Source organism: Ciconia boyciana, chromosome 19 (assembly GCF_034638445.1).
Source record: "Ciconia boyciana chromosome 19, ASM3463844v1, whole genome shotgun sequence".
In the NCBI taxonomy this organism is placed as follows: Eukaryota; Metazoa; Chordata; class Aves; order Ciconiiformes; family Ciconiidae; genus Ciconia; species Ciconia boyciana.
Genome location: NC_132952.1, coordinates 4309586 through 4334524, shown reverse-complemented (window position 1 = coordinate 4334524; position 24939 = coordinate 4309586). Strand labels below are relative to the sequence as shown.

General features: G+C 44.5%; 2 protein-coding genes across 3 annotated transcripts in view; one reads left to right on the top strand and one right to left on the bottom strand.

The window, feature by feature from the left end:
• Positions 1-44: 44 nt before the first annotated feature.
• Positions 45-4446, bottom strand: DFFA (DNA fragmentation factor subunit alpha). Its single transcript, XM_072884346.1, has 6 exons — positions 4287-4446; positions 3591-3752; positions 3344-3474; positions 2366-2555; positions 1815-1969; positions 45-1081 (listed from the first exon to the last, which is right to left on the bottom strand). Exons 1-6 carry the CDS (start codon positions 4381-4383, stop codon positions 878-880), a joined length of 939 nt encoding a protein of 312 aa, XP_072740447.1. The 5' UTR covers positions 4384-4446; the 3' UTR covers positions 45-877.
• A 129-nt stretch (positions 4447-4575) lies between these two features.
• PEX14 (peroxisomal biogenesis factor 14) overlaps positions 4576-24939 on the top strand; it is an 80355-nt gene continuing 59991 nt past the window's right edge. Inside the window, exons 1-2 of one of the 2 annotated variants that reach the window (XM_072884344.1) lie at positions 4576-5182; positions 13481-13528. In XM_072884344.1, coding sequence (XP_072740445.1) covers positions 5045-5182; positions 13481-13528 — 186 coding nt within the window. In that variant the 5' untranslated portion in view covers positions 4576-5044. Of the gene's footprint in view, positions 5183-5428; positions 5487-13480; positions 13529-24939 lie in introns of those variants that run through there. The other variant, XM_072884345.1, reaches the window with a different exon arrangement.

The window sequence follows — 24939 nt, the reverse complement described above, 5'->3', positions numbered from 1 at the left end:
CTTTAAGCATAGCAGCTGGTGGGAATATCAAAACTAGTCCAACGGTAAGGTAAAAAGGTTTTAATGGTATTAGAAAAAAAACTTTAACAAATTTCAAAATAAGCCAGTTAATGCAAACGCATCATGATACTACACTAATGATTAGGACAGTAATACTGACAGGCCAAATACAAGTCTTCTGCCCCACAGCCTTACAAAGCAAGTATTTCCACCTTTGCTGTGTTTTACAAGTTAGTGCTTACACTGCACCCAAGAGGCAGGAGTTCCTTACAGAAAAAGCACAGAAGTTAAAGAACTTTGAATTTACTTTAACTGATTAAATTAGCATGAGAATTCAAGTTCCTAGATCCCAGGCTGGAGCTTAAAGCCAGACAGCAGCTGGAAAAACTGCACAATGACAGCTTAGCTGGGCCAAATCACAATAAACCCTACCAAAGAATGAGCGCTCTGCGTCCAGTGAGCGATCCTCCAAGGGCCTTCTTTGTTCATTAACTGTGCCTCAAAGTGTCTTCCACGAGGTCTTCCATCCTTTACATTGAAAATACTGGGAGGACAAAGTAAGCAAACTGCCTGGGGCTTCAGAAGCTAGATCCACCATTATCAGATGGAAGCTTCTGGCTCCCAACCAGGTATTCAAAGCTGAACCCTCACATGCTGTGTTTAGCAATACCATTGTTCTAGTATTCTGCAAAAAGTCAAAATCCCTTTGTTTACACACGATTTGAATCATCACAGGAGTTTAAGCCTCAGGACAATGTCCAGATTCCAGTTGTCTGTACCCAGACCACAGTATGACCAGCAAACTATGGCTCCCAGGATATATCTTGCTTGTATTGATTCTAATGCAAAATAATAAAAAAAAAATTGCGAGCAGCACTTATTTTTTGCGTTTTGAACTAAGCCAGTCTCCCCAGGGTAGTGTTTTCTTGCCCTTTGACGTGCTCCTTAGGGAATGCAAAGTCTGCACTTGTTGTAGACGCTTGGAGAGCTCCTGATCACAGGCTTGTTGCAGAGCTTCAGCTTTCTGCCTGTCCCATCTTAGAGCCGAGGCCAGGGCTTGTGTGTCTTCTTTCAAGACCAGCTGTAGCAAGACAGATTTCTATCAGTCTTTTCTACTAATGCTCCTCCACCACTGACCCCTCTGCCCACATTAAGAAGAGCAGTAATGAGACACCTGTTTAATACTGGCAATTTGGTACTGAAGATGTTCCCAGCTTTCATCATCTGTCCCGTGGGCTAGTGTATTTCCAATATTCTACCAACACTTAGAGCTTGAAGCTATATTCAGATGTTCAAAGGAAGACAAAGCAGTTACTTAGTTTCTACAGCAGGGAAAAGCATGAGGAGTAAGTCCATAGCACTAGAAAGAACACATTTCCTAATGGTTAGAGTTTACCTAGACTTTCCCGTCCAAGCTATGGGTTTATTTACACTGTTTTCCAAAATAAGGAGGCTTTTATTTTGATTGGGGATTATAAAAGAAATATAGCTAGATGCATCTGCATACAAAAAAACTTGCTGGTAAGACAGCTGAAGCACTGGCTGACTATGATTTGGCAGAGATCAAAACCAAAATTATTTTGTGGCTTTTCAGGGGACAGACTAGATTACTTGGAACAGTGTCAACTGGCTATTACAGGGAACCTCCAAGCAGGGGGTAGTGTTACTGAGGAAGAGAAACAGATTAAACCTCACCACTTTGAGACTGAGATATATTGACATTAGAGCCTCCAGAAGCACGGACACCTTCCCCTATAACCTCTCTCTCCAGAGGGAGAGATTTGCCAGAATATGGTTATGTCATTCTCACCCACCTCTAGATCTTGACTGTCCAAGCAGAGCTCTGGAGCAGGCTTCTCTTTCAGAGCAGCAAGGATCTGGTCACTGAGCGCTGTTTTGGCTGAAGTGCCTGTACTGCTGGTACCTGTGTCAACCACATCCATCTCCTTTCTTGGTACAGTCTCAGATTCTGAAAAGTAGCAGAATCATTATAGCCCGTGACAAACACAGGACAGGAAAAGTGGCCTGGACTGCTTTGACGGTTTTGAGATTAATAAAATATGCATTCTATCTAGGTGCATCCTCTAACTTAAGAAATCCATAACGTTAAGGATGACTACATGATTTAAGCTTCCCCCCCCGTATTCTACTTTCAGGCCTTGTGAGAAATGCGACACAACAGTGAGAGGACTCCTGGTCTCGCCCGGTCAGAGAATTCTTACGCTATACCAGCTATTACATCAACCACATGAATAGCTGCTAAGCAAGTGACTCACTCCAGTCCTTCACTCTGCCTTATTTATTCCACTCAACTATTTCAGGCATCTCTGAAAAGCTCCTTCTCTAGCATCCTAATGCTCCCTACCTGCTACTTTGCTTAAGATACTGTCTTCACTTTTCAAGGCCTCTAGGTAGAGTTCCAGGAGCTGTCTTGACTGGCGTTCTTCTTCTCGTCTGTCCAGCACCTGCTGCAGGGTGTCCTGCAATACCTGGGTTTTGGTTTCACTTTGGGCAAGTTCTTCTGCCAGGTCTGAACGGGGTACATCAATAAGCACCTTAAAACAATGAGAGTGCTCCTGTTACGTGGACTGAGTAACTCATTGCGTTACACTGATTACAGTACAAACAGCAAGACTCCTGAATGACAGAGCCTCCACCTTCATGAAACCCAGCATGTTTCACAAGGTTTCTTGTCATAGCAAGTCAGGCTAGTTATGAGAGGCTGTAGTGGCACTCCACCAGCCAGCATTCTTTACCAGAAGCCAAAAGGCATCCAGGAAGGTGTGGAATCATGCACATTTTTAACAGAAATCCTGACAACTCTTGGCAATCAAAGTACCACTTCTTAAGAGTGCATGGGAATACACAACGGAAAGCCAGCAGCCTGGCATTTGGGAAGCTGCACATTGCAGGAGGACCAGAAGAGGCAGTTATCACCATGCCTCGCCACATACAAGGTGTTAAGCAGTCAGATACTCGAATCAATCACCTCTGGAAACTGACAGCAGCTCCTCTGACCCCTCTGGAGCAGACAGATTTGGCGTGCTGCTCAGCCTTCTCTCTTGACACGTTACACAGGTGTCTGGTTTGGCCAAATCTTGACTTTTTACCCTCCCACTACCAGAATTGGAAAGACATGCTGTGAGGGACAATTAGTGATTAAGAGCATCCTCCTCAGACATGAGTGTTTCCCCTCAAGGAGGAATATGACTCTAGCACCACAGCCAAACAACAGCAGCTGAATTAAGCTTGAGATTTTGTTTACTTATTCTGTTCTCTGCCACCTACTGACATACATGATGGGCCGAGCCAAGGACAGCAATTAGAGGTTTCTGCACTGTACCTGGAGGTCTTCTTCAGACATCAAGATGATATTAGACAGGTCATCCTTCAGTTGCCTGGCCAACTGCTTCCACTTCTCTGCAGCACTGTCCACTTCATCCACAGACTCCGAGAGCCAGGCTGTTCCACTATCTGACACAAGAGTCATCAGTTGCAGGGGTCATTCCTGACCCACCTGAGACAGCCTCATTTCACTAGGTGTGTTCCAAACACCCCTCCCCTTCCATGCTCCCTCATCCACAGAGTACCTAAGCTTTTGCTGGACCATTTCTCATTCTTGGCCAGTGCCACAAACTTGGTGTTAGATGGCAGACACAAAAAGTAATCTTCATCATCCACAATGGTGCCATCTTCTGCCAGTACTAAGGTGATGGGCTCCCTGGCCTTGTCAATAGCCAGAATGCCACTAGCTGCAGAACAGAAAAAATACTTCATGAAATAATAAAAGTGACATACGCACTGCCCTTCCATTACACCCATCACAAGAGATAAGCGACTCCTAGTAATTTTACTAAGAGTTACTAAGAGTTTACTAAGGCTAGAGATCAGGACCTGCCTCCACACAGCTCTGCACATCAGCTCTTTTTTAGCACATACTCACGAGTTTTCCCTCCAGAAATTAACATTCTTGATGTTCTGATTCTAATATTCTTGACATACACATAGAAGAAGGCGCATTTCAGTGAAACTACTTCCAGACGCTTACTCCCCCCTCCCTTCGCTGCCCCCATGAGGAAGCGCCAGCCGCAGACCTGCTCTCCTTCCACGGCACGGATCGGGCCCGGCCCCGCCACCCCCTAGAAACCGCGGCCGGGCACGCCAGGAGACCAGGCCTCAAACCGGCGGCGCACGGGAGCCCACCGGGGACCGGCGCACGGAGCCGCGGGCTTCCCCGCCCCGCGGCGGCGGCACCTTCAGCCCCGCGGCGGCCGGCCGGCCCTCACCCTTGTCGCGCAGCTCCCGCAGGCAGGAGGCGGCGACGCCGTGCTGCTCCCGCCCGTCCCTCCGCCGCACCAGGCAGGGCTTCAGCGGCGCCGCCATGGCCGCCGCCCGGCTGCGGGGCCGCCCTCGGCGGGCGGGCGCGGTGCTCGCCGGGACGGGCCGCGGGGCGCGCTGGGACGCGGAGTCCGGGGCAGCCGCTTGATCCCGGGTGCGCGTCCCACCCCGGGGCTGCGGGCGCGGAACCAGCGCCGGCGGCTCAAGGGTGAACGTGAGAGCCGCCGAAGGTGCTCTGCTCTCGGCACGCCGCCTTTTGGGCCGGTACGGCTGCTCGGCCCGGCGACCCGTTCGTGTTCCGTGCCCCGGCTGACGGTGCTTTTCCGTGGAGCGGATCCCAAGCGCAGAACTCCCGTGTGCACGAAAGACGCTATAAAGCAAGTCTACGAAAAACTCTCGGGGCGTTGGCAGCAATTTAATTACTTGTAAAACAAAGTAATAGGACGAGTGTGCCGAGGTGTATTCAAATAGCCCATTCCCGTACAGACCAGCGTGCTGGTTGTGAAATTATAATATAAACAGAAAAAATACAGGAATGCAATAAATCCGCCCTGGCATGTGTCGGGGTAGCTCCGCCGAGGCGGGAACGCCCGGGGCTGCCGAAGCGAAGGGCGTTCCTCGGGGGAGCTCCTGCGGGCCGTGCAAAGCTGGACCTGTTACCTGTGCCTCGTAGCAGGCTTCTGGGAGCCGTACGAGTGGAACAGCGATGAACGACATCCGCCGTTACCCCTGTCGCCAGCGACGCCGAAGCTGCGCACGATGGCCCTGCCGCACCGCCCAGGCCAGCGCGCCTTCTGCCAATGGCCCGGCCGGCTTTTCCGGGCAAGGAGACCTTTTCTGCCAGGCAAGGCAGGACACGCGCGGTCCCCCGCTCCGCGGCTTGCTCTCCCCAGGCCCACCCCGAGCCGGTCCACCCGCTGGCTGCCGCCGAGGCCGGAACCTCATGACAGGAGTGATTCCCCGCCGGCCGCATCGGTGCCCCGGCGCTCGACTCGTTCTGCCTGCAGCGCGAGCCGGTGGGGCCGCGGGGGGGCTGGGGGGTGGGGGGAGGACGGACGGCGGTGAGGGCGTTCCATCGGTTGGGCGGGGATGGATTAGCCGGGCCTGGGAAGATGGCCTCCTCGGAGCAAGCGGAGCAGCCCAGCCAGGTAAACGGGGCCGGCGCTCTGCCCGCTCGGCTCGGGCAGGGGGTGCCAGGGGACGGGCGGGGCGGGGTGGGGCGAGGCCGCCGCCGCCGCCGCCTCCTCCGCGGGGGAGCGGGCGAGGGGAGGGCGCCGCGCCTCTGCCCCCCCCCGCCGCCTCCTCCCGCCGCGGCCGGCGGTGGGGGGCGCGCGCGGCGGCGCCGGCCCGCTCCGCTCCGCTCCCCTCGCCCGCCCCGCGCGCGCGGCCTCGGCGCCAACCGCCACCCGCGCGCCGCCACCCGCCACCCGCGCGCCGCCCCCGCACCTGTCGTCAGGGTCAGTGGCGAGGCGGCGGCTGGGGCCGCGTCAGCCCCCGCCGCGGTGGCCTGAGGCCGCCGGAGCCCGGGCGCCCCGGCGAGAGTACCGGCGCCGGAGGGGCCGCGCTGACCCCGCGAGGAGGCGGCGGCCGGTGACAGCGGCTCCCTGAGGTGCGCGTTGCGCTCCCCTCCCCGTCTCCTGCCTGTCCCCCCCGGCCGGCCTGGCGCGGGAGGAACGGCGAGGGGCTGCTGCCCCGGTGAAACCGTGGTGCTTCGTCACTCCCGGGGGAAACGCGGTGCTGGGGAGGGCCAGGACGCCCCGCGTAGCGGCTCTGCGCGTCCCGGCACTGCTTTCACCCCGCGTGCCCGGCAGCAGCGGCAGCAGCAGAGCCTCGCATCTCGGGGGAGTTGGTTTTGCAGTTTGGCATCCTGCCCTGTGCGGTAGGACGAGCTGATCCGGGGCACGCTTCACCGAACGGCCAGATGCAGTTCTGATTGGAAGAGCTGCTCAGGCCAGGCCCCTAGGCAGCAGGCATGTGTTCGTTGTAGGGTCTGCATGGGAAACTCAGTAAAGCACTTGAATGGGGAGGGGGAAGCACAGCCAGAGAGAAAGGAGGCAATTTATGTGTCAGCTGGGTTTTGAAATGAGGTGGAGTACCAGTTAGACCAAATGTTGTTTCTGCCTTGCGACTGCGAGGGAGAAAGATCCTTGAACCAACAGCGTAAAAGGGCAGAGCAATAACAGACGTAGTATAAGCATTGTCAAAAACTGAATGGGGAGGGTAAAAGAGACGTGTAGGTTCGCCGGCTTGAGTGCATGCTCGAGAAACATACTAAAAGCTTAGGATATTTTTAAACTGGGACCTGAAATGAATGGGGGAAAAATGGAAGTATGATGTAGTTGTATGTAGCGCAGGTTTCTGGGCACTTGCACTGGGTTGCTCATGATCCAGGGTAACTTGTATTTCACTGCAAACTCTACCTACCTCAAATTTAGTGACCTGCTGGCAGCTCTCTCATCTCACCAGTATCTCGGACAGACTCTTGAGTATGTGATACCAACAGGATTTTGCAAAATCCTTTAGGTGGCCGCAGACGGCCCTCCTGCAGCAGGTAGGAGATAGAAGGTCTGGCTGTTTCAGCAACAGGGACTAAAACAGAGCAAAGTCTGCCACCAACATGCTTTTACGTGCAGTCATTCAAATCTATCTGAATTTGACTAAATCACTGTGAACTTCTCTGTTGATGCTTTTGTTTTGGACTGAGGAGGCTGAGTTTGCAGGGAACATTGTTGAACTAAACCGAAATAGAAATAAATTACATAAAATTCATACTCTGACTAACCAGCACAAATCTTCTCCTAGGTTGTGAAAGGCCAAGTTACCAAACTCACAGCAGGCTTGCTGGGCGGCTTTGTATCGGCCATGTGCTTTCACCAGTAGTAGTTTGAGGTGTAGGCATTACAGTCCCTTCCTCACGCTTCGAGTGAATGCTTTCAGAATGAGGAAACCTGAAACAACCTGCGACTGATCCATAAGCCACTTGGGCAGCCTGCAAGGCAGTTGACTATAGGTTTCTGAGGAAGAAATCTGGTTGATTGGCAAATGCGGTTGCCTGAGAAACATGCAAGTTCTCTTGAGTTTGGTTATAGTATCCTCCCATTGCACCCTTTTTTTAACATTTATGTAGTGTTGCTTTACCTCAAAAGAAGGCTTGATGTTTGAAAATGAAAAAGTCTTGCTTTTTAGTGGGCCTCATAAATGAAGTCAGAGCACCCCTTGGGTTTTAAAATTAAGGATATTAAGAAAGTCAGAAAGTCACTCTGTCACTGTCTCCATAGTGAAAAATGGGAATGGCAACTCTTACCTCATGCGTAGCATGGAGAGTTTTTCAGGCATTGTCTGTAAAGAACATAGTGGAGTTAACACTTGTGCATTCGGGAAGAATTTGAGATAAGGCAGAATACCCAGGCTGCAAAGTTAACTTTTCACCACAGAGACTGTTTTGTGTCAGCTCCTCTGAGGAGGGAGGTGGTCTGAAGCCACTGAGGGTGAAAATGGTCAATCACTGCTCCCCTGCCGGATTCTGTCACACTGTATGCAATGATGCTGGATTCTCAGGCAATAGCAAAGTAGTTGCACCCCTTTTGGCTCCTGGCCTGTCATGACTTCATTAGTGGCAGAGTTTGTTTAAAGGGCAGCTCTGGGAGTCTGCCTTGCTTCAGGTATGTGAGGTAACACTCAAGTTCAGCTAAAGGGTAGCCACGCTAATATTTACCCCCTCCACGCACACACCAGGAGCAGCCCTGCTTGTATATTAGCTTTCCTCCTTCCCCACGTTGTGTGCTTGTGTGGAGGCAGAAGGGCTGTTGTGTCCGTCTGAGGCTGTTGGTGCCTGCTGATGACAGATATGCCCATCTTCACCATCTAGGATGTGTCTTACACTGGTTGCACATTCCCCATCCAGAACTCTAGCTGAGCAGTGTTCAGTGCTCTCAAATTCTGTCGGCTTGGATGGGATTTGAGAGAATCTCACAGCTTTGGCTAGAAAAAGGGGGTGTAACTGAAGAATATATAGCACAGTAGATGAATTCTTAAGGGGACAATTTTGGAATAAAAAAACCAAAACAATGAAAATATCTTTATTAGTCTACCAGAATGTAAATGCCACTCCTCTTACGCAACCGTTGCAGTTTTGACGCTGTTATCAATGTGTGGAAAAAGTTGTCCCCATTGCACACTAAACATTTAGATAATTTAAAAAAATACTTACTTTCTACCACTGATGATGTTTGTTTATTTATTGTCAAGCATTCAACCTAAGGCTATGAGTAGTAGCACTGCCTTGCTCAACATGTTTATGTTTGGGTCCTATTGTGTTTTCTATTACAAATCTAGTTAGTTTAGATGCTGAAAAGGGAGTGTCAGATATCTTTTGGCTTATTATTTGTTTTTCTTAGTTTAATTTTCTCATTCTCGTGAATTAATATATTGCCTCAAGCATTGTGAGGACGGGGGAGTGTTGCAGCTCAAATGAAATCACTTATGTAGATAGAATTATATTTTAAGGTCAATAAACATTTCTACCAGAGGTTTTAAAATACTTGGTTTTGTTTCGAAATCATGTTCCTTGGGCCTTCAGCAATGTCTTTACTAAAAAATAAATGGAAGAAAAGATCCAATCTTTCTGTTACTATTCCTTATAGTAAAAGAAATGGAAGAGCAAGATGATGATATAGCCCATGAAAAGAATAACCTATTTCTGATTTTTCTTGGCTATCAGTATTTCTTTGATGCTGAATACTTTGGCAGTATATTTGGTGAGTCTTATTGGCTCAGCCAGCCAGCAGCCCAGTCCTCTGGTATTCCATTTAACCGTAAATCCCAGCAGCGTGAGAGAAATTGAAATTCTTTAACATTAATTGGCCGTAGTGTTGTTGGTTTAGATAAATATGTCTAATTTTTTCCAAGCTGCTTAGTTTGGGACACAAAATGATACCTAATTATCTGTACAATTATGTGCAGAAGCTGAGAACCCTGTAGCCTGAAAGTCAGTATGTAGCTGGTCTGTGTGAGGCATAAAAGGCTTGAAGTTGTTAAAGTCAATGGCTGAATTTGGCTTGGTACCAAAATGGTAGTGCAGCCATTGAGGTGGGATAGGCAGAGTGGATTCTATATGTGGGATTCTTTTGTTTGTTTTATAACACTGGAAGGCTTACATATGAATTTAATGTAAGAGACTGAGAAAGGAGAGATGGTAAGGTGAACAGGATGCACTGGTGTTCCAACATCTTTTATACTTGGTGATGTTCTTACATGTGGTTTAGTGGGGAAGCAAGCAGAGTACTAAGTCCCGAATGTTACTTGTTTTCTTTTTAAAGCTTCATTATACCCACTTTGGATTGAGTCTACCATCTAGCTGCATTTTTTCTTCATGTAAGGAAGTAGTTAAAGCGAATTTAAAAGATGTTGAAAGATGCCCAATTTGTTGCTCCAGAGACTTAATTCCCTAGTTGCATTGTTAGTCAATATATAGGTAAATTTTCCTCCCTGCTTGCCTGTAGCTCTTGACTGTTAAGCCTCTGGATTCTCTGCCTTAAACGATGGTTTATGGTGAAGATGAATGGTCTCTGAACTGTGATGTCCATTGTTTTCATTAAATACAGGCTATTGAACAGCCATCGTGTGGAAAGGATGGAATCCTCCTTGACTTGTCTCGGAGCTAACGTGTTCTGGAGGGTTACTGTCCCCTCCCTTATAAGACTAGTTCCTTTGTTCTTGTGCTATGCCTTGTACTTGGAAATCTTGCTGGAAGGAAAACACACATCTCATTTAAAATGTTGATAGCTTTGGACAATTGTGCTGGTTTTGGCTGGGATAGAGTTAATTTTCTTCACAGTAGCTGGTCTGGGGCTATGTTTTGGATTTGTGCTGGAAGCAGTGTTGATAGCCCAGGGATGTTTTTGTTCCTGCTGAGCAGTGCTTGCACACAGTCAAGGCCTTTGCTGCTCCTCACCCCACCCCACCCCACCAGCGAGTGGGCTGGGGGGGCACAAGAAGCTGGGAGGGGGCACGGCCAGGACAGCTGACCCCAACTGCCCAAAGGGCTGTTCCATACCATATGGCGTCATGCTCAGCATATAAAGCTGAGGAAGAAGAAGGAAGGGGGGACGTTCAGAGTGATGGCGTTTGTCTTCCCAAGTCACCATTATGCGTGATGGAGCCCTGCTGTCCTGGAGATGGCTGAACCCCTGCCTGCTGGTGGGAAGTGGTGAAGGAATTCCTTGCTTTGCTTTGCTTGTGTGCGCGGCTTTTGCTTTCCCTATTAAACTGTCTTTATCTCAACCCACCAGTTTTCTCATTTTGACTCTTCCGATTCTCTCCCCCATCCCACTGGGGGGGAGTGAGCGAGCGGCTGTGTGGGGCTTAGTTGTCAGCTGGGGTTAAACCATGACAACAATGCAGTCAAAGTACCATAAATTATCCAACTAATCTTATATATGTCATCAGGTTATGTACAAGCACATGTCAGAATTTTTGAGTATTTGTCTTCAGGATCAAGACTCTTACCTGTCAATATAATACACGTTTTCTCACAATAACTGAGGCTTAATTTAAAATCTGTCTTTGGGTAGTTTCCCAGGTTGGCCACATTTTGTGTGGAGTGACAGTTCATAAATACTAGTGCAGCTCCTTAGGGCAGAACATACAAGCTCTAGTACTTAGGATGCTATGGGAATTTTCTGAGGAGATGAATTGTGTGGTGGTTTCTTTCTTTCTTTGTGCCTTTGTGACTTTACTGTTTGTACCACACATCTGTAGTTTTTCTCTTTGCAAAGTCATCTTAAGTAGTTAAAATGCTTTGAATTTTCCTTGAAACATGCTACAGAAGAGCAAAATACGTATGTTCTTAGAAAGCTCAACACTTAACGCAAGTGGCTTGATGGAACAATTCCATGGAAATAGTAGTTAACAGCTATAGGTACTTCTTTGAAATATTCAACAGAAATTTTATCTGTGCTGCTCTTTGTCTGCCTCTTCTAAGCAGTTCTGACCCTGTGCTAACTTAATTTGATGAGAATCTTTTCTTTGACTTTAGTGTGCTATGAATCAGGCCCCAATATTTTAGAGTATTAGCCATAGTAAGATACCTGTGTTAGTCCTGGGATTTGACTGAAGAAATAAAATATAGCATATGCACCAATTAAGTTTATCCACAACCTAAACAGGTTCAGTTAACTTATTAATAAATCATGCAAGCCATATTCTTGTGTTGATTCTCGTATGTTTTCCATATTTTTGGAGGAGTGGATGGATCTTGAGACTGTTCATTATTTTTCTTTCATCCAGCTGTAAAAGATTTGAAAGCAGATATACCATGCATATAAAAATGGGAAGCCAGTGGCAAGGTTGAAGAGAGAAGTGCCCTTTTCTTGGTATCACATAGCATTGTCTCCACTACAGACAGCCTGGGCAGTGTGACTTCCAGTATGGTGTTGAAGCTGATATTTACAGTGGTTATGTCAAGTGAATTCTTAGTGGCTGAAGGTTTTGCAGATATGTAGTGGAGTAACAAAAATGATGGTGACTGCACAGGAAAAGACTAAGGGCCTCTTTAGAGAATCACTGCCTAGCTGTGAGATCTGGCTGGGCCCTGGTGGTGATGCTTATGCCTGGAAGCAGCTGAGTTGCAGTATATTTGAGTTTCTGGCACCCTCTTGTGGTAAATACTTATTTTTATCTATATTTTTTGTGTATTTTGTAGATGGGAAAAAAAAAATCTTGAGATACTTTGAAGGTGTGGTATATTGCATAAAAGTGATGAATACAATTGGAGCACAGAAAGTCACATAAGGACCTTTATGCTGTCACTTGAAAGTTTTATCTTTCCCTGTACTCAATGAATAGGATCCCTTTTCTCTAACTGAGCCTCAAAACATGTCTTCATTACTAATAAAACTGCGTTTTTTTACCATTGAGGTAAACAGTATGTGTCACCTCTCCTAAGATAAAAACCCACAGTGAAGGCAACGTGGTTAGACCATCTTAACATCATGTGAATCCCATTTGAAAGTAGATGGTTGACCAAGATAAGTTTATTTTACGGTAAAACTTAGGTGTCTCTACCTTGGGAGAGCTGATATATGCTAGTTACACAGAGATCAAACTGCTTTTTTTTGGCAGTGAAGAAAAGCCCAGAGAGTAATTCTGTAAAACATGGGACTATGCTAAAATGTTATGTCAGTTCTTGATGAGTGAGTGAATACAAGCAAAACTGCAGGTGAGCCTGGAGGGTGGAAGCTCTTGAATTTTAAGTCTAGTCCAATCTTTGGCTTGCTGTCCTGCTTTAATCACATAGTTTCACTTTCCTCCTGTGTACCACCCTTTCCTAGTGTGCAAGGTAAGGTGTTCAGCATCTGCCCTAGAACTAGGTCTCTTAATTATGTGTGGGAAACAAGGATGGTACCGGTATTGCTGACATATTGTGAGGTTTAGTTAAATGGTAGTTGTTCTGAAATCTTTAGAAGAATAGTGCAGAAAACAAAGGGTGCATTATTGGGTGATAGAAATGGGAGAAGCTTGGCGTCAAATTAAGTTTAGTCCTTCTAGGGAGGAGAAAGTGAACCATGGAATTAGAGCGAGGTACCTTTGCATCCACTTCAGTAGCAGTACTTAGGGCTTCTGCAGCATTTCTTCCCCTTAGTATTGCAAAATTCTTTGCGTATGTCAAGTACTCATCAGGTCCCTTTGAGACAGGCAAGTTGTTATCCTCATTTCATATCAGATGAAAATGTCCCGTCTTCTACCATGCAATGTGACAAGTGTTGCCAGCAAGAGTTTAGCAGAGGGAGTCCAGTTTCATTCAGTGTTTGTTCACTGTGCTGTGTATTTCAGAATTTGCGTTAGGGTGAACGTTTCTTTCATGACATCTCTCAGTAGTCTCTCTGGCTCTTTGCTGTTGGCTCCCTAAAGGAAATTCTGCAGATCCTGTGAATTCTTTGGTTTTAAATGGGACTGCTGAAACTAATTTTTTTCTGTGATTCTGACCTTTTTTTCTTCAGTCCATCACAGAACTGCTACTGATGGCAGAAACAAGTGTGTCCGCCTAAATCCTGCTCATGGGAAGAGTGGTCTTAACAGACAAGTATTTCTAATTGTGTCCATCAGGTGGCAATGTAACCTCACTCTTCTTTTTGCTTTACAGGCTGGCTCCTGCCCTGCGACTGAAAATGCAGCATCTCGGGAGCCACTGGTAAGTTCTTCAAGAAGCGGCATATAATTTCTTGCTGATATATAATATACATGAGTTCTCTTTGCTGCATCATTTTGCATGCATTGTTTTGCTTTTCTCAGGAGCTGGTGCTTTGTGAAAAAGGTATAAACTGCCTTATGTTGCCCTGCTGTTGACCTCTGAATTCTGACCTGCAGCCATAACCTCCTGTCTTTCTGGGGTTAGACATGGGTCACCTAGACCACTGAGTTGTCCTTGACCACGGACTGCCTGTCCTAAGTGTGTGTAATGTATGCTCTTGGTCAGTGCTTATTTAGTAAAGAGTCTGAAGAAAGACTTATGCAGCATAATTTGAACTGAGATTCTTAGTGCTATTGTCTAATAAAAAAACCCTCTGCTGCTCAGAGACCTCATTCAAGCTGTCTTTATTTTCAGATGCACTCAGAGAGAGCTTAGAAGTGTCTGGCAGCTGGCAGTGCATGTGATCCAATGTTTTCACTCTAGAACCGTTTTGGAAAGAGCTCTGGGATTTTTTGTGTATGAGGATAACTAAGAGAACCCTGTTTTGTTTTCGTTTTTATAGTGACGCAGAGTGGGAAGTGAGCCACTGCTCTCTGGAGCTGCAGTATATTTTTTTTTTACAACCTTATTTTTCTTTTTTTTCCTTCCTCTTCAGCCATCTATAACTCAGTCAAAACCTTGCCAAAATTCTTAGCCCATGTTATTGTCCTAAACATATAAATCTCTAATTGAGTTCCTTCTCTGGCTTTCATTTGGTGATCATAGTGAATACAAGCTGTTTGCAGTGAGAAGGCTCAAGTACTTTCCATAATGGCATGGCAGTGGCCACATCAAAGCATTTTTACCTTGTAACTCTTATCTGGAGAAGCCAGGAGATGATTTGTTAAAGGAGGGAGATGTGAGTAAAGGCTGTGAATTGGGAAGGGTCAGTAAAGTGTATCTAATGAAAGGGCTGCTCGTGAATTCTGTTAAGCTCTGCAGTGAAAACCTCTCTAGTCTAGTAACGCTGTGCCATCCCTTAATTGCGTAGATATCTGTATGTGAGATTACCTGAAGTTGTTATTGACACCATGTGCTTTGTGATGGATTTGGTGGTTTGAGGTTTTTTGGGTTGGTTTCCCCACCACCCCCTTAGAAGGCCGTAGCAGGCAGCAGATCATCACAGCCTGTGCTGGTCAACAGTTCGTTCTCTTTCTCGAGGCAGATTCTAATATTACCTTTGATTTAATTAATTTCTTACTGTGTATGCAACTGAAGAATTGCTCAGAGGAAGCACATAGCAGTTGTGTATCTTTCTGTATAGGTGTGTATTCCTACCATATAAAAATATTTACAAATTTAAAGAACTCCAACATAAACTTCACTCTCACAATGGTGAGTCTTGCATGTGCGCTAATTAGAGCCCTTTGAAAGGTGGAGATTTTCTCATTGTTTTTTCATTAATTGTTTTTTTTTATGTTAAACTCTCACAGTCTCTGTCACGTTTGCTTAGGAGTCATTATTGCTTCCAGCTGAGTATCTGTAGAAGCCTTATTAAATGAGCAGTTCAGTTCTGTGAGCCAGATGACCTAACTTCCACCACATTACTGTGGCTTCTCTGTAGCCAGGATCATGCGTGCTGCCTGCTAATGCATGCCGTAGATCTTGGTCCATAAAGCAGACTTGTAGGCACATGGCACCATGTCATAAAAATGTTTACGGAAACACCAGAACAAACTATGGCATGAATCCAACAAATGGCTCTGTATGGGAAAGCCATGTGCTCAGGCATATCATTGCTGACTTCAAATCTGGTGTTAAGCAGTTGAAGAAGACTCACAGAATCTAGAGGAGGGAGAAAAGAGTCTCATGACCAAATTCTGCTCTGTACCCCCTCACCTCTTTTGACTTTATTGGTGACTGAACGTACTCAGTGCTTCATAGGACTGAAACCCGTTTGGAACATATCAGTGATGTTATGCACAAATACGAGATAGCAGTAGAATTAAAACATCTTGCATTGTATCAGCCGATGTCATTATAGACTCAAACTGTTTTTGTATTGTATTTGTGATTCTAATGGGCACTGTATCCTGCAAGGTGCTAAATACCTCCTGCTCTGTGCTCAGTGGCACTGTCTTCTGTGTACTCTGTACCCCCACAGCCTGCTGCTTTCAACAGGCATCCAGGGGAAGCAATGATTTCTAGTTGTTTGCAAGGAGACTTCAGCATTCTGCAAGATCATGTAGCAGATGCAGTCTGACACATCACATTGTGTCCTGCATTTTGGGTCTTCAGAGCATACCTTGCTAAGGTTGATGGCCTTACTGAGGCATTCAGAATGGAGCCCTACAAACTCATGTCACACTCCTAATTGCTCTTTCTTCAACCCACTTTTGATGTTTTGAACTACCAAACTGGAGATAAGGGACTCCACGTCCATGCCATTAATCCCTTGAGTTATCCAGTGTCCTTACAATAAACTGTCCCAACTGAAAAATACTCCCTAATAAGAGGTCATTGTGTTATAGTACTGACAGTGGAGAATGAGTTGGAGGGGGATGGGAAAAGCTATAATTTTTGCAGCAGAGAGCGGACACTCATTTCCCTAGCTGTCGGTCTTGGCCCATTAAAATTTGCCGTGTAGCTCCATAGTGGGAAGTGTAACCTTGTGTTAGCAGAGTGTCAGCATCTCGCTCTGCTGCTGTTTACAGCCACGTTTGTCATCGTCAGTGCAGGATCAGCTTCTCCTTGAGTCCAGCTTATCAGTGAACACTGCTGCATCCCTTTCTGCTTGTATGTGCAGCCACCTCTGATAATCCTCTGAACACTTGTGGAATTGGAATAGGTTTTGTCTTTTTGCAACCACTCAAAGTCCTGGGATGCGCAGAAGATGTAACCACATAGGACAAAACCCCTTTCTGTGAGGTTAAAGCGTTAGAAAATCCCCTTTTCTTCTTGAATCTTTGTTTCTTTGGTCTAATTTCTCTCTTTAGTGTAATTATGTTGTCTGTTCTGCTTCTCTTTTTAGCTTGTTTTGTCTCTCCCTAGCAGCGTCTTGTAGCTTTTTAACCATATTGTGCTGCTTTTGAGATGTTTTCAAGAGCTTGAATATGGTTGTTGTTGGCCTTTGCTTTCTGCCGAATCTGCTGCAGTCTAAATTACAGCTATGAAGATTATATGTATGACTGCCCCTAACATGAGCCTGGGTTGTAGGAAGAACCTAAGGAAGCAGAGCCTGTAAGTGAGGCCTTTCCACACGCTGCTTGTTTGTTATTTTGGTGGGGTTTTTTTCTTGCCACAAAACATACCCATTCCCTTGCTGGTGCTTGGTATCTGGACGAAGTACTAGTTGTAAATATAAAAGTACTGGTTGTAAATGTAAAACACTCCCTTGGTTTCTCACTAAGTTACAAAATCCCTGGGTTGTGGTATGAGGAGCAGAGTATTTTCTTTTGCAGGATTATTTAACTTCTCTTCTTTTATTTTTAGCGCATGCTGTTTCTTTCTGTTTCTTGCTGCAGATGATAGCAGTTAGCACTGAAATATGGACATTTTATTCCCTTTTTTACAGGCTGTTGAAAGGTACAAGGTAACAAGTTTGTTGGTATGTGCTGGAGCCCTCATGGCTTTTCCCCACCCTTTGTTAAACTGATTTTCAAATTTTTAGGGGTCATGATAATGGCCAAAATACTTTTAACACCTCTTTTTGTGCAAACATCATAGGGTACACTGCAGACATTAATTATCGTGTTTAGGGAATATGTCTGTGTTATCTCCATTTTCTAGGAAAGCTAATTGAGATATACAGGTTAGCTGTTTAGCCAGGTTCATCCAGCAAGTTGCGGCATAGATGTGAGACCTAGTCTGTTGGCCTGGTAAATGAGGTAATTTTATTGCAGGGGCTTCATTCTGCCCCTTTTATGTCTTTGGAAAAGCCCCTAGCCTTGCATGTGTAACACATTTTTAAAAAGTGATTGTACTTCTTTAATTCATCCTTTTTCTGGTTTTGACTACTTATTTGGTGATTGAGGAATAATGAAAAAAATAGAGAGCAGAAAAGAGACTTGATATTTCTATATCCATCGCATATCCACAGGCACAGAGTCACATCAGTCAATATGTCCGTGCTGAACACATTTGGTGTTTGTAGCTATGTTTGATTTCCTGAACCATCAGTTGAGGTCTCAGATTGAAGCCATGATGTTGGGGCTTGGTTATAGGCATATTTAGTTCCTTTATGTTTTTTGTGTTCAGTTGCTAGGTTTCCTTGGAAGTAAACCAGTAAAATTTGTGGTATGTGTTTATAATGGATAAAACTTACCCTTTTCTCAGCTGTCTGGATTTGGGTGCTTAGCATTCAGTGACAGGCAATAGAATTACTAGATCCTCTCCATTTTGTTGCCTCCTTATAAGCCTTATCTATTCTGTTAAGCTTCCTCTTAAGTAGACTATGGTTAAAGAGAATTTCATTTAGGTTTCTGAGGAAGGAGCTTTGCAATCAAGATTTCAATTTGGACTACTTCTAGCTCTGGTGTAATTAGAAGTTGACGGAGCCTAACACTAACAAAACTGTCTTTAACCATGTGAACAAAACCATGAGTGGGAATGAGGAAAGGTTACAGAACTGTGTCATAAGTTTTGAGAGAGCTTGTTGGGGCTAATGTTAGTTAAGAGTACTAAGAATCCACTTTTTATGAACAAGTCTTTGTGCAGATTGAGAATCCATGTCCCTCTTATGAAGTAGTAGATGTTCTTTCTGCCCTATCAAACCCTACAGAAAACAAGATACATGGGAATTTTTTGAAGATTTTCCTTTGACTGAAATTGTTTGAAATGAAGACAAGAACGATATTTTCACTGAAAAACTCATACTTCGTTTTCTGGAACACATTCTTACACAAGGAATACCATGTAGTATCCTTATCCTTTCTTTTAAAGTTCAAAGATCTAGCCTAGATTTGTATAAAATGTGATCTTTTTCAGAGGGACTTTTGTTTCCAGAAACGATGTCAGGGACCGGAGTGTACTGGTGGGATACTCCCCATCACACTTTTGCTTTCCATTTTCCCACCCTTTATTGTTTAAGACAAGATTTATACCTGTTTACTGTACAAATTTTCTGTCTGCCACAATGGGTTTGTTCAGAGTGGTGGCCTACGCTGAAAGATTCTCTAAAAGTAAATCTATCCAGAGGGGATTTCCAGACAGGCAGAGTCAGTAGGCAACTAACTTATAGCCCCCAGTGAAACATTAGTCAGGATAATTTACCACTGTCAGCAGGGGAGAGAGAGACACTTGCCAGCTTTGTGACCTCCGGTACAGGCAGTAGCCCTGGTGGTGTGGGCAGGCTTCAGTTTGTTTGGGGAGGTCCTGAATGTGTTGCTGTGGATTCCCAGTGCTGGACAGCAATTCCATCAGGCTGTGGAGGGCAATTGCTGTGCAGAGTTTGGTTTTATTGGGCCTGGAACAGGGAGCCAGAGGTGTGTGACTGCCTTACAGAATATCCTTTGGTTCGCTGCAAAGAGAATCCTATGATTTACTAAGCAGACCTCTCTTGTGTTTGATCTTCTGAGAAGTTTTTGTCTCTTACTTCTGTGTGTTCATTGACTTCTTTTGTTGTTCATGCAAAATGTACTCGCTTAATCTGTCAATTCCTTTTACTCTGTTGATTTAGACAAATATATTAATATGTGCAAAGCACACAGATGCAAATTTACTTACTGAGCATAGTTAAAGGAACACTGTCATGTCAAGTTAAATTGCCCATCTGAGTTCAATGGGAAAGTTTTCTTGGAATACCTTTAAATCCCAATTATAAAAGAGGGTGGACTATAATAGTTTGTGATATAACTTCTGTTGTAGCATTATATGTTAATGTATGAAAGCTAGAAACTTGCAGTAGTTACAGGCCAAAGGAGGTTAAGACCCTATCAGACTGTACAATATGTAATAATGGCTTTGCCCGTCTCTAAGAGCTTACAGGTTAAAGGACACTTTACAGCCAGTGGGTGAGGCAGCGTAACAACTAAGATAGGTACAGTCCTTTGCTATTACTAACAGTGTGGTGAGTTAGCAGCTTATAATCTTTTCTGTGCACTTGTGCAGAAGAGAGCTCTGAAAGCAATTCCTACTTGCTTTTCAGGCAAACGAACATTGCTGGTCAGAAGACTTTTAAGATAGTTTTAAAATAGTTGTAATACTCCATGTAGTTCTTTACAAAACATGCAAGGAAATTAAAGTACTAGGAGTTAGGTTAGAATCTTTTTTAACGTTAGGTATGATTTGACTTCCAGGGATCCCAGATCTCTCACTGAAGGTAAAACGGAAGCTACAGTGCTTTGTGACATTGGAAAAAAACACTGGCACACAGTTAGGAAATGCTTAACATTACTTGATATTTTCCCCGTGAGGAAAATGAATTTAATTTTTTTGTTTATGTTCACGTGATGTTTTGGAGGTCTAAACATGCTACACCTACCAACAATTTTTTACAGATCATGGCCTGCTTTGCTATCAGCTGGCTGTTCTGTATCGGTTGGCAGCCCAGCTCTTTGCCTGCTCAGAGAGATCAGGAGCACTTTGCTGTGTGCATCCCAGCTGCTGGAAGGGGTACCTATTAATTTCAAACAGGTGACAGCACACAGCAAAGAGGTGCCTGCACAGTGTGCACTTTGGTAATGATGGGTTATGGGATCAAGGTGAGATAATAGTATCATTTCAGCTACATGTGTGTGGAAAGTGTGCGATGTGCAGAACAACTTGTAGAGGGCAGCAATTGCCCACAGTTTTTTCTGCTTAGGGAGAGGAGGGACCAGCTTAAGAACTTCACAGAAGTGTCTTCCTTTTTAGCTTCTTGAAATAACTTTATGCGGGAGACTTGTTCTTTGGAATGCCTCTTGACTCCATATTATTAAATTCCTAACCTGGAAAGTGTTGCTAGAGATTCTTAATTCCTCTCCTACCTCTGATACTACTGAGCAGTTGGACTCTATTTGCCCATATCCAGATGCTGCGTGTGTCATTGTTACTGCAATCAGAAAGAGTCTCGTGACAGCTAGTGACAAGATTATAACTGCCTACATGTGATAATTTTCTTCACTTCCTGGCTTCCTCCTACTTTTACCTGGGAGGTCATGCCGTATGAAAAAAATTGCAATGTCTATGGCATCTTTGTTGTGCCTCAGAGCAAAGGATATGTTGCATCTTCATCACGTTAAAAAGTAGGGTAGCTGGGGCACAAAAGGCAGAATGGCTTATTCAGGAACTTGAAAGAACTTTCCCCAGATTTGATGTACAGGAATACATCCTTCGGATACTTCTGATGCCAGCACCTTAAGAACGAAGATTTGCCAAACTAGGAAGCTGAGAGTTGGTATAATTCTTAGATTTGGAGTTCCTAAACAACTTACTGGAGAAGAGACTTTCCCTGCTTTTCACGTTTCTTGTATTTCTCATATGTCACTTACATTGCAAACCCTTCCAAACATCTTAATAGGGTTTTTTTGTTTTGGTTTTGTATGCGTGTTTACATAGCTCTTCTCCTTGTTATAATTGTACAGACCATGCCCTCTTCCCAGTTGTGATCCCGTAACACACCACTGCTACTTTGACAATTGCCTTTCTGGAAAAGTAACAATGAAAATATGCATAGCTTTTTAGTAAAAGTGTTTTACAGCTGGAGAGAAGCAAGAGAAACAGCTTCATATCATCAGCCACATTCACAATATGCCCCACTTTTTTATATTATCTGTTTTATCTTTTGGTCGGAGCAGGATTTTCCTCTGCTGTCAACTCCTAGTGTCTTGTCAAGCATCTGAATGGCCTGAATGATGGTATTCCTTGGGATACAGTTCTACAGCAGAGTACATCTCACTGGAATGGAGTTTCCCAGCTATACAGTGAGAATTTCCTGTGTCTTCCTTCCAGCTTGCTTCTCCTGTTTGTTTTGTGTGCCACCCTAAGTGATTCCTTTCCTCCTTAAGCATCTGCACCCTTCAGATGTTTGCAGACAGTTATCACATCATTTCTCCTTTCCCCCACCCCCATCCTGGTCTCTTAGCCAAGCTCTACATATTTAGCTCATTTAATCTTTCCTCATAAGTCAAGCCCATAATTGACAGCTCTGACACGAAGAGTCGCATTGGTTACACATGCTGCCAACAGGATATAAATACTTTCTGTGCAGTGATTGAGAATTGCAGTCAAGACTGAGACGAGCCCGCCCCCCCTGACACTATATTTTGACATCCCCTTTCTCAACATCAGGTTGCCACAATCCCATAAAGATGGACTTAGTTCTCACTGTAATGGGCAGCTACCAAGCACCCAGTATGCTTCGAAGTAGTGGTACCAGATCACTTGGGAAATTCAGTGCTAAAGCCCCATGGGATTCCAGTCTGACCCTGAATTCTTACAGAGGTGGTGTTCTCTATACTTCTCTTGCCAGGCATGCAGGTGCCTCAGGCTGCTGATGGTCACTCCTTCTGGGAAGGCAGAGCTGAGCTCCATGCAGGTGTGTTACCTGAAGCGAATGGGTCTTGCTACGCACATGCAAAATGAAAGAGGTGTTGTAACCAGTACCCCCTGCGCATGTGTTTATGCAGTGCTATCATGAGGCATGCAGTGCCATCATGAGGCTCACAGCGCTGGTGCTGGCAGGGATCTCTTGTGCAGATACTCTTGGCACTGACCTTCTTCACTGTCCCTGCCAAGAGGAAGCTCAGGATGCTATTGATCCGACTGGCATGGTTGTGAACAAGTTCGGGGTTCTTGCCTATACATGTAGGATCTGGGAAGAGGCTTTTAGTCTTACCCAGAAGAGTATTGGAGGAAGAGGTAACTCCATACTGCATGTCCATGTGTTGGTACATACAGATCTGTTACCAGCTAAACATATTTGGAGGTTGCTTTCGATTACTTGTCTCCTCATGTTTGTTGCATTCTCTTGAGGAAGATAGGTGCAGCTAACAAAAGTTGAGGAACTGGTAAATGAATTGTCTAGCTTCTAATGTTGTATTCTGTGAAGCTTCATATGATACAGCTTCCCCAGCGGGGCTAGTTCACAAACATTACATGTATTATTGCAAAGCATGCAACATAAAGAGAGCATTTATGAAAGGGAATATCAGAGGAAACATTATAGCAGGGACCTTTATAGCCTTTCCATTATTATGGTTTAAATCTTGACATGGTCTTTATTTGCAATGACACTGGGACCAGTAAAGAAGTGTTTTTTCTCTTCCCCTCCCCTCCCCTTTCTCCCATCTCCTTTTCATTCTTCCACATCCTGTTCTGAAGCTGTGGTGCAGAGATACAAATCGTTAAACATGCAAGTAGTCAGAGAGCCAGGTTTCACTTTGTGTGGAATCAGCCCCTTTTGACTCAGAAGTTGGAAACCAGATGACTCACTGTGATGCATGTTTGTTGTTTTTAATAACTGTCATTTTGCAAAACATGGTCAAAGCTTCAAACCATGACTTCTGGAGTAGGGGTGGTGTGTATTTATTTTTAATTTGGGAGGCTATGAGCTGGAATGGGTTTGTAGCTGCAGTCTTCCCTTAAAATCTGAGATAAAATAAATTAAAGCATTGGCAATGTGAAAGATTTTTAGAGAGATTTTTTTCCTGTTACCTGAAAAAATATTTATTTTCTTGATCAATTACTTGAAAAGGCTCCAGGTGCCAAACATCTGGTGGGATTGTAGGCCCCTGGTTTATGTATATGTTTTTTAATATATACCCAAAGGGACAGGTTTCTTAAAAAGAAAGCGGGCAGATGTTTTTCATTTGTGGAGTTTTAAAAAATAAATGCCATTCCTGCTTTATCATTCCAATTTCTAACAAAATTGTGATCTATCTCCTTTCTTTTATAAGAAGCTAGCAAATGTAGCATTTTAGTGGCAGAATTCCCTATCAATAAAATCTTTTAGCAGTATGGAAAATATGAAAATATGTACACATTTCATTTTCTAGAAATTTATTACTACTTGTACAACAGTTTGTAAACTATAAGCTCAGTATTAAGTGCTTTATGAGCTTTTTGTGTTTTACTTTCTAATTTGCCTCAAGAAGTGTTGTTTTAATTTGCGGGAGGTCTACAGATTTGTTTTGCAGGTCAGTTAATTCACAGTGTCAATCTACAGCCACTCCATCACAGAAGAATGGAGGTATACCAGTATAAAATCCATATATATGAGAACAGAATTTGACCCTAAATAGAAAAACTGTATGTAGTGGCCTAATGACAAAATTCATTGTGGTCATGGATTGTTCTCCAGTTCAGTTTTCAGATTTGGATGCTTTGTAACCATTTCTATCATGATTTATGTTATGATCTTTTGCAATTGCTATTGCAAAATGAAGTGCTGTGGTATTGTCCAAGCGAGGTAGACTCCTAGCTTACCTCAGCCTGTTGCTTCTTGTTAGAGAGTAAAAAAACAGCTACGGGTTTAAAGCAGAGAGTTCAAGTTTGGGTTCTGCTTTTAGACTGAGACGGGGCATCTCTCTAATGGTAAAAGTGCTAGGAAAAGCATATTGCCATTAGTCTGAGGAAATACGGATATATGTGCTGGCTACTCCTGGACAGCTGTGGTCTACCCGATTTGTTATTCTCATCAGGAAAGAAATAGGTTTTGGTCTTTATTTTTTAAAGTGAATGTAATTGCTTGTGAAAGATAGTGAAGCGATAGCTTTGGAGACTTAAATCATCTTCTCACAAAACTTAAACTGCAGCCTGTGATAGCAGCATTGCAGGATTCCCCACCAGCATGATATGGAAGGGACCCCCCTTGTCCCCCAAGAGACGAGGGGAGAATTCAGTCTCTAGCTCATTTGATGCTTGACTTCCCTCTGAAGCTGCCAAGAAGGGTGCCAATTTTTCCATTTAGCTGACTATTGTATAGACCTTAAAAGGAAAGGTTTTAATGCAGTTGGCTGCGATATAGACTGTTAAAGGGAAGTTATTTATTTTAACTGGCTCCTGTATGGATTATTACAAGGGCATTCTTTTAGCTGCAGCTGCTATATTGACTAGTGAATGTGCTGGGCTGTATTGCTAGTAGCTGTCATATTGACTGTTACAGAAAAGATCTGTATTTAAGCCATAACACTGCACTGGGATCTCCCAGGCAGGATATTAATGCTAATTCATCTGCTCACCCCCTGCTGTGAGTGTTATTTGTTTAAATCTGTAGAATCCCACAGCGCATTTATATCCTCGCTAGAGTGAGCTCCGCTCCCTGTAATTATTTAACATTATATGCTGATATAAATTGTAACAGTTAAAGAATGGTAATGAGTAGCAAAAAAACACAAACTTAACCTTAGAAATGGCAGAGTCAGCTCTTAAAACAACAGCCAGCAACTTTCACTGTTCTCTGTCTTTTCCCAAGTCCATATGCACAATATTGTGCATACATTATGTGTGTGCGT

What these genes read in the sequence shown, in the direction of transcription:
- DFFA (XM_072884346.1), bottom strand. Translation starts at nt 4,383, where the DNA reads ATGGCGGCGCCGCTGAAGCCCTGCCTGGTGCGGCGGAGGGACGGGCGG. An exon ending in ATGGTCCAGCAAAAGCTTAG is followed by an intron (nt 3,475 to 3,590) that starts GTACTCTGTGGA and finishes CTCTTGTGTCAG; the next exon opens with ATAGTGGAACAGCCTGGCTC. An exon ending in TGGACAGTCAAGATCTAGAG is followed by an intron (nt 1,082 to 1,814) that starts GTGGGTGAGAAT and finishes GTCTTGCTACAG; the next exon opens with CTGGTCTTGAAAGAAGACAC.